Genomic DNA, 16499 nt, shown 5'->3' with positions numbered 1-16499 from the left:
GCAGGGTGGAGATAACCACTTGTGCGTTGGGGAAAGTAGAAGAAGCTTTTTCAATCACTCCCTTCAGTGCTGTGGCCACCCTTTCCTGCTGTGCTCTCAGGTCGTTTGTGCCTGTGTGTATTATTATGTGGCTAGGTGAGCCTAGTTTGTCCTCAGACAGAAGGTCTAGGGCGCGCTGGGTGTTTGGACACCAGAGTTTAGACACACTGTGTTTGGGAAAAAGTTTTTTTTCTTCTATATATTTCCCATTTGAGTCCATAAGGAGAACAATCTGTGTCTTGTGTTTGTCCTCAGTGGGTGTGGGGGGGTTGTCAGGAGGGCTATCAGGGTGGCTGACAGGGCTGACAGGTGCTCAGAGGGGGTGAGAGCTGCTGGGCTTGGGGTTTTTCTTTTGTCTGTTCTGCTGTGATGTCGACTCTATGGTCAGGGTCTGGTGTGGACTGTTCTGCTGTGGTGTCGAGACTTTTGTCGGGTGCTGAGGTGGGCTGTTCTGCTGGCGTCTCTGTGGGGATGGCCACCTCCCTAGTGGGTTGTTCTCTGTCACATGCCATCCCCCTCAACCTCTCCTCCAGCAGTCTGATCCTCTCCTCCATCCCCCTCTCCCTCTCCTCCAGCAGTCTGATCCTCTCCTCTAGTGCTCTGTTCTGCTCCTGCTCCTGCTCCTGCTCTTTCTCCTGTTGAAGTTGTCTCACCACTGTCCAGAGTGCAGATATGTCTCTCTCCACCTCCAGCTCTCCGGGTCTGGTTAAAGGGGTGTTGTTGTGCTGGACTGTTGTCTGGGTCTTTGCTGACTGGAGTGTAATCACCTGCTGTTCCAGCTCCACCTGCCTTACCTCCAGCTGGGTGAATTTATCCTTCATTTCAATGAGGGAGAAGTACTCTGTGCTGGGAGGTTGACTGTCTGCTGAGGGTTGCTCGTCTGTGGGGTTATATGATGAAGAGGTCTGGTCTGACCCGCTTGGGGTGGGGGTATCTTTATCAAGGGAGAGCTTCTCCTGCTGGGCTAATTCTTTGATTTGGTGAAAGTCCAGCTGAAACTGTTTGTGGTTGCCCTGTACCAATACTGTTCCAGACTTATAGAGATGTATATTAGCTGACTCAGAGTCCTCGTTGTCAAGTATCCTGAGTTTCCACCCCTCGTTAACCCCCCCTCTCTTAACAGAGGGGTAGTGTGCTAATATAGCACTGTGCCATGCCAGGGGATGGTTTGTGTGGAAGATAAGGTTGCTGATGTTCCCATTTTTGTAATAGTCAGCAAAAAGTGTCTCTTGATTTTCCATAAGGAGCTTCATTTTGTGCTCTTTTCTTGCCTTATCATTCTTTACACTCACAGGGTACTGTATTTTAATTACCTCTGAACAGCAGGAGGGAGCTTCTAAGGCCTCTCCATTTGGTTGGGGTAGACTATTCGACTCTCCTGCCATTGTTGGGCTAATGGGCTTTGACACCTCTCACTTGACACGTAAGTGCTAGTTGAAGCTGTATCAAGCTTGGCAGAATTATGTTACCATTCAGTCCTTATAAAGTAATGTCATGTATTTTTCTTCTTGGCTTTTGGAAATAGAATATAGTTTCAGACTAAACATTACTCACTCAGTTCCAGGTTGGGTGGTGTTTTCAGGTTTCTGTTGTTTTCCAGAGAATTTGCTGTATAGAATTATGATCCTTGGTTGTTGTGAACTTTTCAGGTGATTCCGTAATTCCGTCCAAAATCAGGTTGTAGGTTTTGAGTTTTGATTTGAAGTGAAGGTTATGTAGTAGAGGGTAGCATCCTGTATGTGTCCTGGTGACATAGTGAGGGTTATGTTGTAGAGAGTAGCATCCTGTATGTGTTCCTGACAAAAAATCCAAGTTTATCTAACTCTAAATCTATCTTTTTTAAAGAAAATGCTGAAAAATGTAGGAGCTCATCTGATCGTGACATCTGCCTACTCTCTCTCTCTCTCTCTCTCTCTCTCTCTCTCTCTCTCTCTGTCTCTCTGTCTCTCTCTCTCTCTCTCTCTCTCTCTCTCTCTCTCGCTCTCTCTCTCTCTCTCTCTCTCTCTCTCTCTCTGTCTCTCTCTCTCTCTCTCTCTCTCTCTCTCTCTCTCGCTCTCTCTCGCTCTCTCTTCCTCTCTCTCATTCTACTGATGTACCTACCATATCAGTCTATCTGGCTGTAATGTATCAGGTTTGAGCTGGTTTAATGTGTAGTAATGTGTTCCTTCTGTCAGGTGACGAGAACCACAAGCAGATGGCCATGTGTATCCTGTACCACATCAGTGTTGACGACAGGTTCAAGTCCATGTTCGCCTACACAGACTGCATCCCACAGGTAACAATAGTACAACACCTGATCCTAGATCAGCACCTACAACAGTGTTATTTGTCACATATGCCGAATACAACAGGTGTAGTAGACCTCACAGTGAAATGCTGAATACAACAGGTGTAGTAGACCTCACAGTGAAATGCTGAATACAACAGGTGTAGTAGACCTCACAGTGAAATGCTGAATACAACAGGTGAAATACTTACTTGCAAGCCCTTAACCAACAATGCAGTTTTAAGAAAAATACCCCCCCAAAATAAGTAACAAATAATTAGTAAATCAATAAAATAGCAATAGCGATGCTATATACAGGGTGTTACGGTACAGAGTCAATGTGGAGGCTATATACAGGGTGTTACGGTACAGAGTCAATGTGGAGGCTATATACAGGGTGTTACGGTACAGAGTCAATGTGGAGGCTATATACAGGGTGTTACGGTACAGAGTCAATGTGGAGGCTATATACAGGGGGTACCGGTACAGAGTCAATGTGGAGGCTATATACAGGGTGTTACGGTACAGAGTCAATGTGGAGGCTATATACAGGGTGTTACGGTACAGAGTCAATGTGGAGGCTATATACAGGGTGTTACGGTACAGAGTCAATGTGGAGGCTATATACAGGGTGTTACGGTACAGAGTCAATGTGGAGGCTATATACAGGGTGTTACGGTACAGAGTCAATGTGGAGGCTATATACAGGGTGTTACGGTACAGAGTCAATGTGGAGGCTATATACAGGGTGTTACGGTACAGAGTCAATGTGGAGGCTATATACAGGGTGTTACGGTACAGAGTCAATGTGGAGGCTATATACAGGGTGTTACGGTACAGAGTCAATGTGGAGGCTATATACAGGGTGTTACGGTACAGAGTCAATGTGGAGGCTATATACAGGGTGTTACGGTACAGAGTCAATGTGGAGGCTATATACAGGGGGCACCGGTACAGAGTCAATGTGGAGGCTATATACAGGGGGTACCGGTACAGAGTCAATGTGGAGGCTATATACAGGGTGTTACGGTACAGAGTCAATGTGGAGGCTATATACAGGGGTTACCAGTACAGAGTCAATGTGGAGGCTATATACAGGGTGTTACGGTACAGAGTCAATGTGGAGGCTATATACAGGGTGTTACGGTACAGAGTCAATGTGGAGGCTCTATATAGGGTGTTACGGTACAGAGTCAATGTGGAGGCTCTATACAGGGTGTTACGGTACAGAGTCAATGTGGAGGCTATATACAGGAGGTACCAGTACAGAGTCAATGTGGAGGCTATATACAGGGTGTTACGGTACAGAGTCAATGTGGAGGCTATATACAGGGTGTTACGGTACAGAGTCAATGTGGAGGCTCTATATAGGGTGTTACGGTACAGAGTCAATGTGGAGGCTATATACAGGGTGTTACGGTACAGAGTCAATGTGGAGGCTATATACAGGAGGTACCAGTACAGAGTCAATGTGGAGGCTATATACAGGGTGTTACGGTACAGAGTCAATGTGGAGGCTATATACAGGGTGTACCGGTACAGAGTCAATGTGGAGGCTATATACAGGGTGTACCAGTACAGAGTCAATGTGGAGGCTATATACAGGAGGTACCAGTACAGAGTCAATGTGGAGGCTTTATACAGGGTGTTACGGTACAGAGTCAATGTGGAGGCTATATACAGGGGGTACCGGTACAGAGTCAATGTGTGGGGTTACTGGTAGGTCGAGGTAATTGAGGTAATATGTACATGTAGGTAGAGTTATTAAAGTGACTTTGACAATGTTTAGGGCCTTCCTCTGACACCGCCTGGTATAGAGGTCCTGGATGGCAGGAAGCTTGGCCCCAATGATGTACTGGGCCGTTTGCACTACCCTCTGTAGTGCCTTGCAGTTGGAGGCTGAGCAGTTGCCGTACCAGGCGGTGATGCAACCGGTCAGGATGCTCTCGATGGTGCAGCTGTAGAAACTTTTGAGGATCTGAGGACCATTGCCAAATCTTTTCAGTCTCCTGAGGGGGAATAGGTTTTGTCGTGCCCTCTTCACGACTGTCTTGATGTGCTTGGGCCATGGGGGTTGACAATATATAGCCATGTGGGTTGATACTCAGAATTGGTCGATTCCCCATCAGACTATACTCACTGCTCCCCCCGTAGCTTTAAACAGCTCTACAGGTGCTGCTAACGTGGATGAAACTTTTGATGGACTTTATGTTATTGGTACGCTCTTGTCAAGGTACCGTGTTGACACTTTTTACATTTTTATCATTATTATTAATATATATATATTTTTTAAAGGTGTGGATCAGCTTAATATTGCAGAAAGATTGTTGTCCATCAATGTAATTGTCTGCATCATTTCCAATTCCCCATATATTTTTTGGGTAGATATATATATCCATATACATACACACATGCATACATATTCACATATATACATATACATACCTATATAGACATACATATACACATATACATACCTATATAGACATACATATACACATATATACAAACACATACCTATATAGACATACATATATACATATATACAAACACATACCTATATAGACATACATATATACATATATACACACACATACCTATATAGACATACATATATACACACACATACACTCACCCTCAGCTCCGGTATCTGTTCTATCACCCTCAGCTCCGGTATCTGTTCTATCACCCTCAGCTCCGGTATCTGTTCTATCACCCTCAGCTCCGGTATCTGTTCTATCACCCTCAGCTCCGGTATCTGCTCTATCACCCACCCTCAGCTCCGGTATCTGCTCTATCACCCACCCTCAGCTCCGGTATCTGTTCTATCACCCTCAGCTCCGGTATCTGCTCTATCACCCACCCTCAGCTCCGGTATCTGCTCTATCACCCACCCTCAGCTCCGGTATCTGTTCTATCACCCTCAGCTCCGGTATCTGTTCTATCACCCACCCTCAGCTCCGGTATCTGCTCTATCACCCACCCTCAGCTCCGGAATCTGCTCTATCGCCCACCCTCAGCTCCGGTATCTGCTCTATCACCCTCAGCTCCGGTATCTGTTCTATCGCCCACCCTCAGCTCCGGTATCTGTTCTATCACCCTCAGCTCCGGTATCTGTTCTATCACCCACCCTCAGCTCCGGTATCTGTTCTATCGCCCACCCTCAGCTCCGGTATCTGCTCTATCACCCACCCTCAGCTCCGGTATCTGCTCTATCGCCCACCCTCAGCTCCGGTATCTGCTCTATCACCCTCAGCTCCGATATCTGTTCTATCGCCCACCCTCAGCTCCGGTATCTGTTCTATCGCCCACCCTCAGCTCCGGTATCTGCTCTATCACCCACCCTCAGCTCCGGAATCTGTTCTATCACCCTCAGCTCCGGTATCTGCTCTATCACCCACCCTCAGCTCCGGTATCTGCTCTATCACCCACCCTCAGCTCCGGTATCTGCTCTATCACCCACCCTCAGCTCCGGTATCTGCTCTATCGCCCACCCTCAGCTCCGGTATCTGCTCTATCGCCCACCCTCAGCTCCGGTATCTGCTCTATCACCCTCAGCTCCGGTATCTGCTCTATCGCCCACCCTCAGCTCCGGTATCTGCTCTATCGCCCACCCTCAGCTCCGGTATCTGCTCTATCACCCTCAGCTCCGGTATCTGCTCTATCGCCCACCCTCAGCTCCGGTATCTGCTCTATGCAAATTGTTTGAGTTATTTGTAACAAACTAAATCTTACTAAACTAATAACTATACCTACCCGTCCTAATCCAAAAGACCCCCAAAAATCTACATTAATAGACCTTATCTTAAAACTTCTTGACGCACGGATCCCTTCAGCGGGATCATTAAACAACCTTTGAATTGCAGAGCGCCAAATTCAAAAATAGTACGAAAAATATTTATACTCATGAAATCACAAGTGAAATATACCAAAACACAGCTTAGCTTGTTGTTAATCCACCTACCGTGTCAGATTTTGAAAATATGCTTTACAGTGAAAGCAATCCAAGCGTTTGTGAGTTTATCAATCACTAGACAAAACAGTAAGATCAGGCTGTTGATTGTGGCCTGTGGAATGTTGTCCCACTCCTCTTCAATGGCTGTGCGAAGTTGCTGGATATTGACGGTCCTGGGACACGCTGTCGTACACGTCGATCCAGAGCATCCCAAACATGCTCTCTAGTGGGTGACATGTCTGAAAGAACTGAGACATTTTCAGCTTCCAGGAATTGTGTCCAGATCCTTGCAACATGGGGCTGTGCATTATCATGCTGAAACATGAGGTGATGGTGGCGGATGAATGGCACAACAATGGGCCTCAGGAACTCGTCACAGTATCTCTGTGCATTCAAATTGCCATCAATAAAATGCAATTGTGTTTGTTGTTCTTAGCTTATGCCTGCCCACGCCATAACCCCACTGCCACCATGGGGCACTCTGTTCACAACGTTGACATCAGCAAATCGCTCGCCCACATGATGCCATACATGTGGTCTGCGGCCGGTTGGACGTACTGCCAAATTCTCTAAAATGACGTTGGAGGTGGCTTATGGTAGAGAAATGAACATTAAATTATCTGGCAACAGCTCTGGTGGACATTCCTGCAGTCAGCAGGCCAATTGCACGCTCCCTCAAAACTAAAGACAAACTGCACATTTTTAATTGGCCTTTTATTGTCCCCAGCACAAGGTGCACCTGTGCAATGACCATGCTGTTTAATCAGCTTCTTGATATGCCACACCAGTCAGGTGTATGGATTATCTTAGCAAAGGAGAAATCCTCACTAACAGGGATGTAAACAAATTTGTGCACAAAATTAAATAGAAATGTCCGGTGTCTTTTATTTCAGCTCATGGATCAACACTTTACATGTTGTGTTTATATTTTTGTTCAGTGTATCTATTGCTAACATGCTAACTTAGTGCTCTGTGTTGACTCACCAGTTGATGAAGATGTTGTTTGAGCACGGTGAGGAGAGGATCGATGCTGAGCTCATCTCCTTCTGTATCAACCTGGCAGCTAACAAGAAGAACGCTCAGCTCATCTGTGAAGGTAGGGAGGACCACTATCAGTTATACAGCTCATCGGTGAAGGTAGGGAGGACCACTAGGAGTTATACAGCTTATCTGTGAAGGTACAGACCACTATTAGTTAAACAGCTCATCTGTGAAGGTAGGGAGGACCACTAGGAGTTATACAGCTTATCTGTGAAGGTACAGACCACTATCAATTATACAGCTCATCTGTGAAGGTAGGGAGGACCACTATCAGTTATACAGCTCATCTGTGAAGGTAGGGAGGACCACTATCAGTTATACAGCTCATCTGTGAAGGTAGGGAGGACCACTATCAGTTATACAGCTCACCTGTGAAGGTAGGGAGGACCACTATCAGTTATACAGCTCATCTGTGAAGGTAGGGAGGACCACTATCAGTTATACAGCCTCATCTGTGAAGGTAGGGAGGACCACTATCAGTTATACAGCTCATCTGTGAAGGTAGGGAGGACCACTATCAGTTATACAGCTCATCTGTGAAGGTAGGGAGGACCACTATCAGTTATACAGCTCATCTGTGAAGGTAGGGAGGACCACTATCAGTTATACAGCTCATCTGTGAAGGTAGGGAGGTCCACTATCAGTTATACAGCTCACCTGTGAAGGTAGGGAGGACCACTATCAGTTATACAGCTCATCTGTGAAGGTAGGGAGGACCACTATCAGTTATACAGCTCATCTGTGAAGGTAGGGATGACCACTATCAGTTATACAGCTCACCTGTGAAGGTAGGGAGGACCACTATCAGTTATACAGCTCATCTGTGAAGGTAGGGAGGACCACTATCAGTTATACAGCTCATCTGTGAAGGTAGGGAGGACACTATCAGTTATACAGCTCATCTGTGAAGGTAGGGAGGACCACTATCAGTTATACAGCTCATCTGTGAAGGTAGGGAGGACCACTATCAGTTATACAGCTCATCTGTGAAGGTAGGGAGGTCCACTATCAGTTATACAGCTCATCTGTGAAGGTAGGGAGGTCCACTATCAGTTATACAGCTCACCTGTGAAGGTAGGGAGGACCACTATCAGTTATAAAGCTCACCTGTGAAGGTAGGGAGGACCACTATCAGTTATACAGCTCATCTGTGAAGGTAGGGAGGACCACTATCAGTTATACAGCTCATCTGTGAAGGTAGGAGGTCACTATCAGTTATAAGCTCTGTGAAGGTAGGAGGACCACTATCAGTTATAAAGCTCACCTGTGAAGGTAGGGAGGACCACTATCAGTTATAAAGCTCACCTGTGAAGGTAGGGAGGACCACTATCAGTTATAAAGCTCATCTGTGAAGGTAGGGAGGACCACTATCAGTTATACAGCTCACTCTGTGAAGGTAGGGAGGTCCACTATCAGTTATAAAGCTCACCTGTGAAGGTAGGGAGGACCACTATCAGTTATACAGCTCATCTGTGAAGGTAGGGAGGACCACTATCAGTTATAAAGCTCACCTGTGAAGGTAGGGAGGACCACTATCAGTTATAAAGCTAATATGTGAAGGTAGGGAGGTCCACTATCAGTTATACAGCTCACCTGTGAAGGTAGGGAGGTCCACTATCAGTTATAAAGCTCATCTGTGAAGGTAGGGAGGACCACTATCAGTTATAAAGCTCATCTGTGAAGGTAGGGAGGTCCACTATCAGTTATACAGCTCATCTGTGAAGGTAGGGAGGACCACAGATGTTTCAGAGATGGTCTGGGGATCTAAGAACCATAGAAATATCTCCAAGACACTTCATTGTCACCCTCCATGTGTCATAAATTAATGAATTTGTATAAATATTTCACAAGCTGTTGAGTAAATAATGAATGCTTGATTCCCTTCCCTCAGGAAATGGTCTGAAGATGTTGATGAAGAGAGCTCTGAAGCTGAAGGATCCTTTACTTATGAAGATGATACGAAACATTTCTCAACACGACGGACCACCCAAACAGCTCTTCATCGTTAGTACTAAATTCATGTTGCATTTGAATGATTTTAGCAAGCAAGATGTTGTACCTGGATTGGTTGAACAGACTGATGAAGAACACAGCAACGAAGCCATATTAAAGCATCCAGTTAGCATGAGGCAGCAGTGTACCGGAGATATTTAGAGGGGAGACTGTATGAATGAGGTGTTGCTAAGTGACTTACTAACCGAATGGTCTCCTTCAGGACTATGTAGGAGACCTGGCAGCCCAGATCAGTCCTGATGAAAACGAAGAGTATGTGATCGAGTGTCTGGGGACCCTGGCTAACCTCACTATCGCTGATCTGGACTGGGAACTGGTGCTGAAGGAGTACAACCTGGTACCTTACTTTAAAGATAGACTCAAACCAGGTGAGTGAATTCTACAACCACTCTTAAGGAAGCGATGCTCACACATTCCACCATAAAGCCCTCACCTACAGAGAGGTGAACCTGGAGAAGAGTCCCCTCAGCCAGCTGGTTCTGGGGCTCTGGTCACAAACACCAACAGACCCCACAGAGCCCCAATACAGAAACACAATCAGACCCCACAGAGCCTCAATACAGAAACACAATCAGACCCCACAGAGCCCCAATACAGAAACACAATCAGACCCCACAGAGACCCAATACAGAAACACAATCAGACCCCACAGAGCCCCAATACAGAAACACAATCAGACCCCACAGAGCCCAATACAGAACACACATCAGACCCCACAGAGCCCCAATACAGAAACACAATCAGACCCCACAGAGCCCCAATACAGAAACACAATCAGACCCCACAGAGCCCAATACAGAACACACAACAGACCCCACAGAGCCCAATACAGAACACAATCAGACCAAGAGCCCCAATACAGAACACAATCAGACCCCCAGAGCCCCAATACAAAACACAATCAGACCCCACGAGCCCCAATACAGAAACACAATCAGACCCCACAGAGCCCCATACAGAAACACAATCAGACCCCACAGAGCCCCAATACAGAAAACAAACAGACCCCACAGAGCCCCAATACGAAACACAATCAGACCCCACAGAGCCCCATACAGAAACACAATCAACCCCACAGAGCCCCAATACGAGAACACAATCAGACCCCACAGAGCCCCAATACAGAACCAACGACCGCCCCAGAGCCCCAATACAGAAACACAATCAGACCCCACAGAGCCCCAATACAGAAACACAATCAGACCCCACAGAGCCCCATACAGACCACAATCAGACCCCACAGCCCATACAGAAACACATCAGACCCCACAAGCCCAATACAGAAACACAATCAGACCCCACAGAGCCTCAACAGAAACACAATCAACCCAACAGAGCCCCAATACAGAAACACATTAGACCCCACAGAGCCCCAATACAGAAACACAATCAGACCCCACAGAGCCCAATACAGAAACACAATCAGACCCACAGAGCCCCAATACAGAAACACAATCAGACCCCACAGAGCCCCATAGAAAACACAATCAGACCCCACAGAGACCCAATACAAAAACATCAGACCCACAGAGCCCCAATCAGAACACAATCAGACCCCACAGAGCCCCAATACAGAACACAATCAACCCCACAGAGCCCCAATACAGAAACACAATCAGACCACAGAGCCCAATACAAAACACAATCAGACCCACAGAGCCCAATACAGAACACAATAGACCCCACAGAGCCCAATACAGAAACACAAATCAGACCCCACAGAGCCCCAATACAGAAACACAATCAGACCCCACAGAGCCCCAATACAGAAACACAATCAGACCCCACAGAGCCCCAATACAGAAACACAATCAGACCCCACAGAGCCCCAATACAGAAACACAATCAGACCCCACAGAGCCCAATACAGAAACACAATCAGACCCCACAGACCCCATACGAAACACAATAGACCCCACAGAGCCACTCAGAAACACAATCAGACCCACAGAGCCCCAATACAGAAACACAATCAGACCCCACAGAGCCCCAAAACAGAAACACAAACAGACCCCACAGAGCCTCTGAACAGAAACACAATCAGACCCCACAGAGCCTCAATACAGAAACACAATCAGACCCCACAGAGCCCCAATACAGAAACACAAACAGACCCCACAGAGCCTCTGAACAGAAACACAATCAGACCCCACAGCCCCAAACAGACACACTCAGACCCCACAGAGCCCCAATACAGAAACACAATCAGACCCCCAGAGCCCCAATACAGAAACACAATCAGACCCCGACCCCAATACAAACACATCAGACCCCACAGAGCCCAATACAGAAACACAATCAGACCCCACAGAGCCCCAATACAAAAACACATCAGCACCCACAGAGCCCAATACAGAACACAAACAGACCCCACAGAGCCCCAATACAGAAACACAATCAGACCCCACAGAGCCCAATACAGAAACACAATCAGACCCCACAGAGCCCCAATACAGAAACACAATCAGACCCCACAGAGCCCCATACAGAAACACAATCAGACCCCACAGAGCCCCAATACAGAAACACAATCAGACCCCACAGAGCCTCAATACAGAAACACAATCAGACCCCACAGAGCCCCAATACAGAAACACAACAGCCCACGAGCCCATACAGAACACAACACCCACAAGCCCAATACAGAAACACAATCAGACCCACAGAGCCCCAATACAGAAACACAATCAGACCCCACAGAGCCCAATACAGAACACAATCAGACCCCACAGAGCCCCAATACAGAAACACAATCAGACCCCAAAGAGCCCCAATACAGAAAAAACCACAATCAGACCCCACAGAGCCCCAATACAGAAACACAATCAGACCCCACAGAGCCCCAATACAGAAACACAATCAGACCCCACAGAGCCCAATACAGAACACAATCAGACCCCAAGAGCCCCAACAGAAACACAACAGACCCACAGAGCCCCATACAGAACACAATCAGACCCCACAGAGCCCCATACAGAAACACAATCAGACCCCACAGAGCCCCAATACAGAAACACAATCAGACCCACAGAGCCCAATACAGAAACACAATCAGACCCCACAGAGCCCCAATACAGAAACACAATCAGACCCCACAGAGCCTCAGGACGGCAACACAATCAGACCCCACAGAGCCCCAATACAGAAACACAATCAGACCCCACAGAGCCCAATACAGAAACACAATCAGACCCCACAGAGCCCAATACAGAAACACAATAGACCCACAGAGCCCCAATACAGAAACACAATTAGACCCCACAGAGCCCCAATACAGAAACACAATCAGACCCCACAGAGCCCCATAAGAAACACAATCAGACCCCACAGAGCCCAATACAGAAACACATCAGACCCCACGAGCCCCATACAGAAACACAATCAGACCCCACAGAGCCCCAATACAGAACACAATCAGACCCCACAGAGCCCCATACAGAAACACAATCAGACCCCACAGAGCCCCAATACAGAAACACAATCAGCCCCACAGAGCCCAATACAGAAACACAATAGACCCCACAGAGCCCAATAAAGAAACACAATCAGACCCCAGAGCCCCAATACAAGAAACACAATCAACCCACAGAGCCCCAATACAGAAACACAATCAGACCCCACAGAGCCAATACAGAAACACAATCAGACCCCACAGAGCCCCAATACAGAAACACAATTAGACCCCACAGAGCCCCCAATACAGAAACACATCAGACCCCACAGAGCCCCATACAGAAACACAATCAGACCCACAGAGCCCCAATACAGAAAACAATCAGACCCCACAGAGTCCCCAATACAGAAACACAATCAGACCCCACAGAGCCCAATACAGAAACACAATCAGACCCCACAGAGCCCAATACAGAAACACAATCAGACCCCACAGAGCCCCAATCAGAAACACAATCAGACCCCACAGAGCCCCAATACAGAAACACAATCAGACCCCAAGAGCCCAATACAGAAACACAATAGACCCACAGAGCCCAATACAGAAACACAATCAGACCCCACAGAGCCCCAATACAGAAACACAATCAGACCCCACAGAGCCCCAATACAGAAACACAATCAGACCCCACAGAGCCCCAATACAGAAACACAATCAGACCCCACAGAGCCTCAGGACGGCAACACAATTAGACCCCACAGAGCCCCAATACAGAAACACAATCAGACCCCACAGAGCCCCAATACAGAAACACAATCAGACCCCACAGAGCCCCAATACAGAAACACAATCAGACCCCACAGAGCCCAATACAGAACACAATCAGACCCCACAGAGCCCCAATACAGAAACACAATCAGACCCCACAGAGCCCAATACAGAAACCAATCAGACCACGACACCCCAAGCTACAGAAACACAATCAGACCCCACAGAGCCAAATACAGAAACACATCAGACCCCACAGAGCCCCAATACAGAAACACAATCAGACCCCACAGAGCCCAATACAGAAACACAATCAGACCCCACAGAGCCCCAAACAGAAACACATCAACCCACGAGCACATACAGAAACACAATCAGACCCCACAGAGCCCCAATACAGAAACACAATCAGACCCACAGAGCCCAATACAGAAACACAATCAGACCCACAGAGCCCCAATCAGAAACACATCAGACCCCACAGAGCCCCAATACAGAAACACAATCAGACCCCACAGAGCCCCAACAGAAACACAATCAGACCCCACAGAGCCCAATACAGAAACACAATCAGACCCACAGAGCCCCAATACACACCAATCAGACCCACAGAGCCCAATACGAAACACATCAGACCCCACAGAGCCTCAGACAAAACACAATCAGACCCACAGAGCCCCAAACAGAAACACAATCAGACCCCACAGAGCCCCATACAGAAACACAATCAGACCCCACAGAGCCCAATACAGAAACACAATCAGACCCCACAGAGCCCCATACAGAAACACAATCAGACCCCACAGAGCCCCAATACAGAAAACAATCAGACCCCACAGAGCCCAATACAGAAACACAATCAGACCCCACAGAGCCCCAATACAGAAACACAATCAGACCCCACAGAGCCTCAGGACGGCAACACAATTAGACCCCACAGAGCCCCAAAACAGAAACACAATCAGACCCCACAGAGCCCCAATACAGAAACACAATCAGACCCCACAGAGCCCCAATACAGAAACACAATCAGACCCCACAGAGCCCCAATACAGAAACACAATCAGACCCCACAGCCCAATACAGAAACACAATCAGACCCCACAGAGCCCCAATACAGAAACACAAGCCCCCACAGAGCCCCAATACAGAAACACAATCAGACCCCACAGAGCCCCAATACAGAAACACAATCAGACCCCACAGAGCCCCAATACAGAAACACAATCAGACCCCACAGAGCCCCAATACAGAAACACAATCAGACCCCACAGAGCCCCAATACAGAAACACAATCAGACCCACAGAGCCCCAAACAGAAACACAATCAGACCCCACAGAGCCCCAATACAGAAACACAATCAGACCCACAGAGCCCCAATAGAGAAACACAATCAGACCCCACAGAGCCCCAATACAGAAACACAATCAGACCCCACAGAGCCCCAATACAGAAACACAATCAGACCCCACGACCCCAATACAGAAACACAATCAGACCCCACAGAGCCCAATACAGAAACACAATCAGACCCAACGAGCCCCATACAAACACAATCAGACCCCACAGAGCCCCAATACAGAAACACAATCAGACCCACAGAGCCCCAATACAGAAACACAATCAGACCCCACAGAGCCCAATACAGAAACACAATCAGACCCCACAGAGCCCAATACGAAACACAATCAGACCCCACAGAGCCCATACAGAAACACAATCAGACCCAACAGAGCCCCATACAGAAACACAATCAGACCCACAGAGCCCTACAGAAACACAATCAGACCCCACAGAGCCCCAATACAGAAACACAATCAGACCCCACAGAGCCCCAATACAGAACAACACAGACCCCACAGAGCCCAATACAGAAACACAATCAGACCCCACAGAGCCCCAATACAGAAACACAATCAGACCCCACAGAGCCCCAATACAGAAACACAATAGACCCACAGAGCCCCAATACAGAAACACAATCAGACCCCACAGAGCCCCAAAACAGAAACACAATCAGACCCCACAGAGCCCCAATACAGAAACACAATCAGACCCCACAGAGCCCCAATACAGAAACACAATTAGACCCCACAGAGCCCCAAAACAGAAACACAATCAGACCCCACAGAGCCCCAATACAGAAACACAATCAGACCCCACAGAGCCCAAACAGAAACACAATCAGACCCACAGAGCCCCAATACAGAAACACAATCAGACCCCCAGAGCCCCAATACAGAAACACAATCAGACCCCACAGAGCCCCAATACAGAAACACAATCAGACCCCACAGAGCCCCAATACAGAAACACAATCAGACCCCACAGAGCCCCAATACAGAAACACAATCAGACCCCACAGAGCCCCAATACAGAAACACAATCAGACCCCACAGAGCCCCAATACAGAAACACAATCAGACCCCCCAGAGCCCCAATACAGAAACACAATCAGACCCCACAGAGCCCCAATACAGAAACACAATCAGACCCCACAGAGCCCCAATACAGAAACACAATCAGACCCCACAGAGCCCCAATACAGAAACACAATCAGACCCCACAGAGCCCCAAAACAGAAACACAATCAGACCCCACAGAGCCCCAAACAGAAACCAATCAGACCCACAGACCCAATACAGAAACACATCAGACCCCACAGAGCCCCAATACAGAAACACAATCAGACCCACAGAGCCCCATACAGAAACACAATCAGACCCCACAGAGCCCAATACAGAAACACAATCAGACCCCACAGAGCCCCAATACAGAAACACAATCAGACCCCACAGAGCCCCAATACAGAAACACAATCAGACCCACACGAGCCCAATACAGAAACACAATCAGACCCCACAGAGCCCCAATACAGAAACACAATCAGACCCCACAGAGCCCCAATACAGAAACACAATCAGACCCACAGAGCCCCAATACAGAACAACAATCAGACCCCACAGAGCCCCAATACAGACACAATCAGACCCCACAGTAGCCCCAATCAGAAACACAATCA

The 16499-nt window shown here is 47.6% G+C and overlaps 1 protein-coding gene across 1 annotated transcript in view; it reads left to right on the top strand.

The window, feature by feature from the left end:
• Positions 1-16499, top strand: part of LOC120041447 (kinesin-associated protein 3-like) — a 75457-nt gene that overhangs the window by 43758 nt on the left and 15200 nt on the right. The window contains exons 11-14 of the mRNA XM_038986410.1: positions 2214-2314; positions 7248-7356; positions 9193-9305; positions 9517-9682. Of these exons, the coding sequence (XP_038842338.1) occupies positions 2214-2314; positions 7248-7356; positions 9193-9305; positions 9517-9682 (489 nt within the window). The remainder of the gene's footprint in view (positions 1-2213; positions 2315-7247; positions 7357-9192; positions 9306-9516; positions 9683-16499) is intronic.

The sequence above is a fragment of the Salvelinus namaycush genome, unplaced genomic scaffold (assembly GCF_016432855.1).
Source record: "Salvelinus namaycush isolate Seneca unplaced genomic scaffold, SaNama_1.0 Scaffold468, whole genome shotgun sequence".
Lineage (NCBI taxonomy): Eukaryota > Metazoa > Chordata > Actinopteri > Salmoniformes > Salmonidae > Salvelinus > Salvelinus namaycush.
The sequence above is the reverse complement of the archived record's forward strand: the minus strand, read 5'-3'. Positions and strand labels throughout refer to the sequence as shown.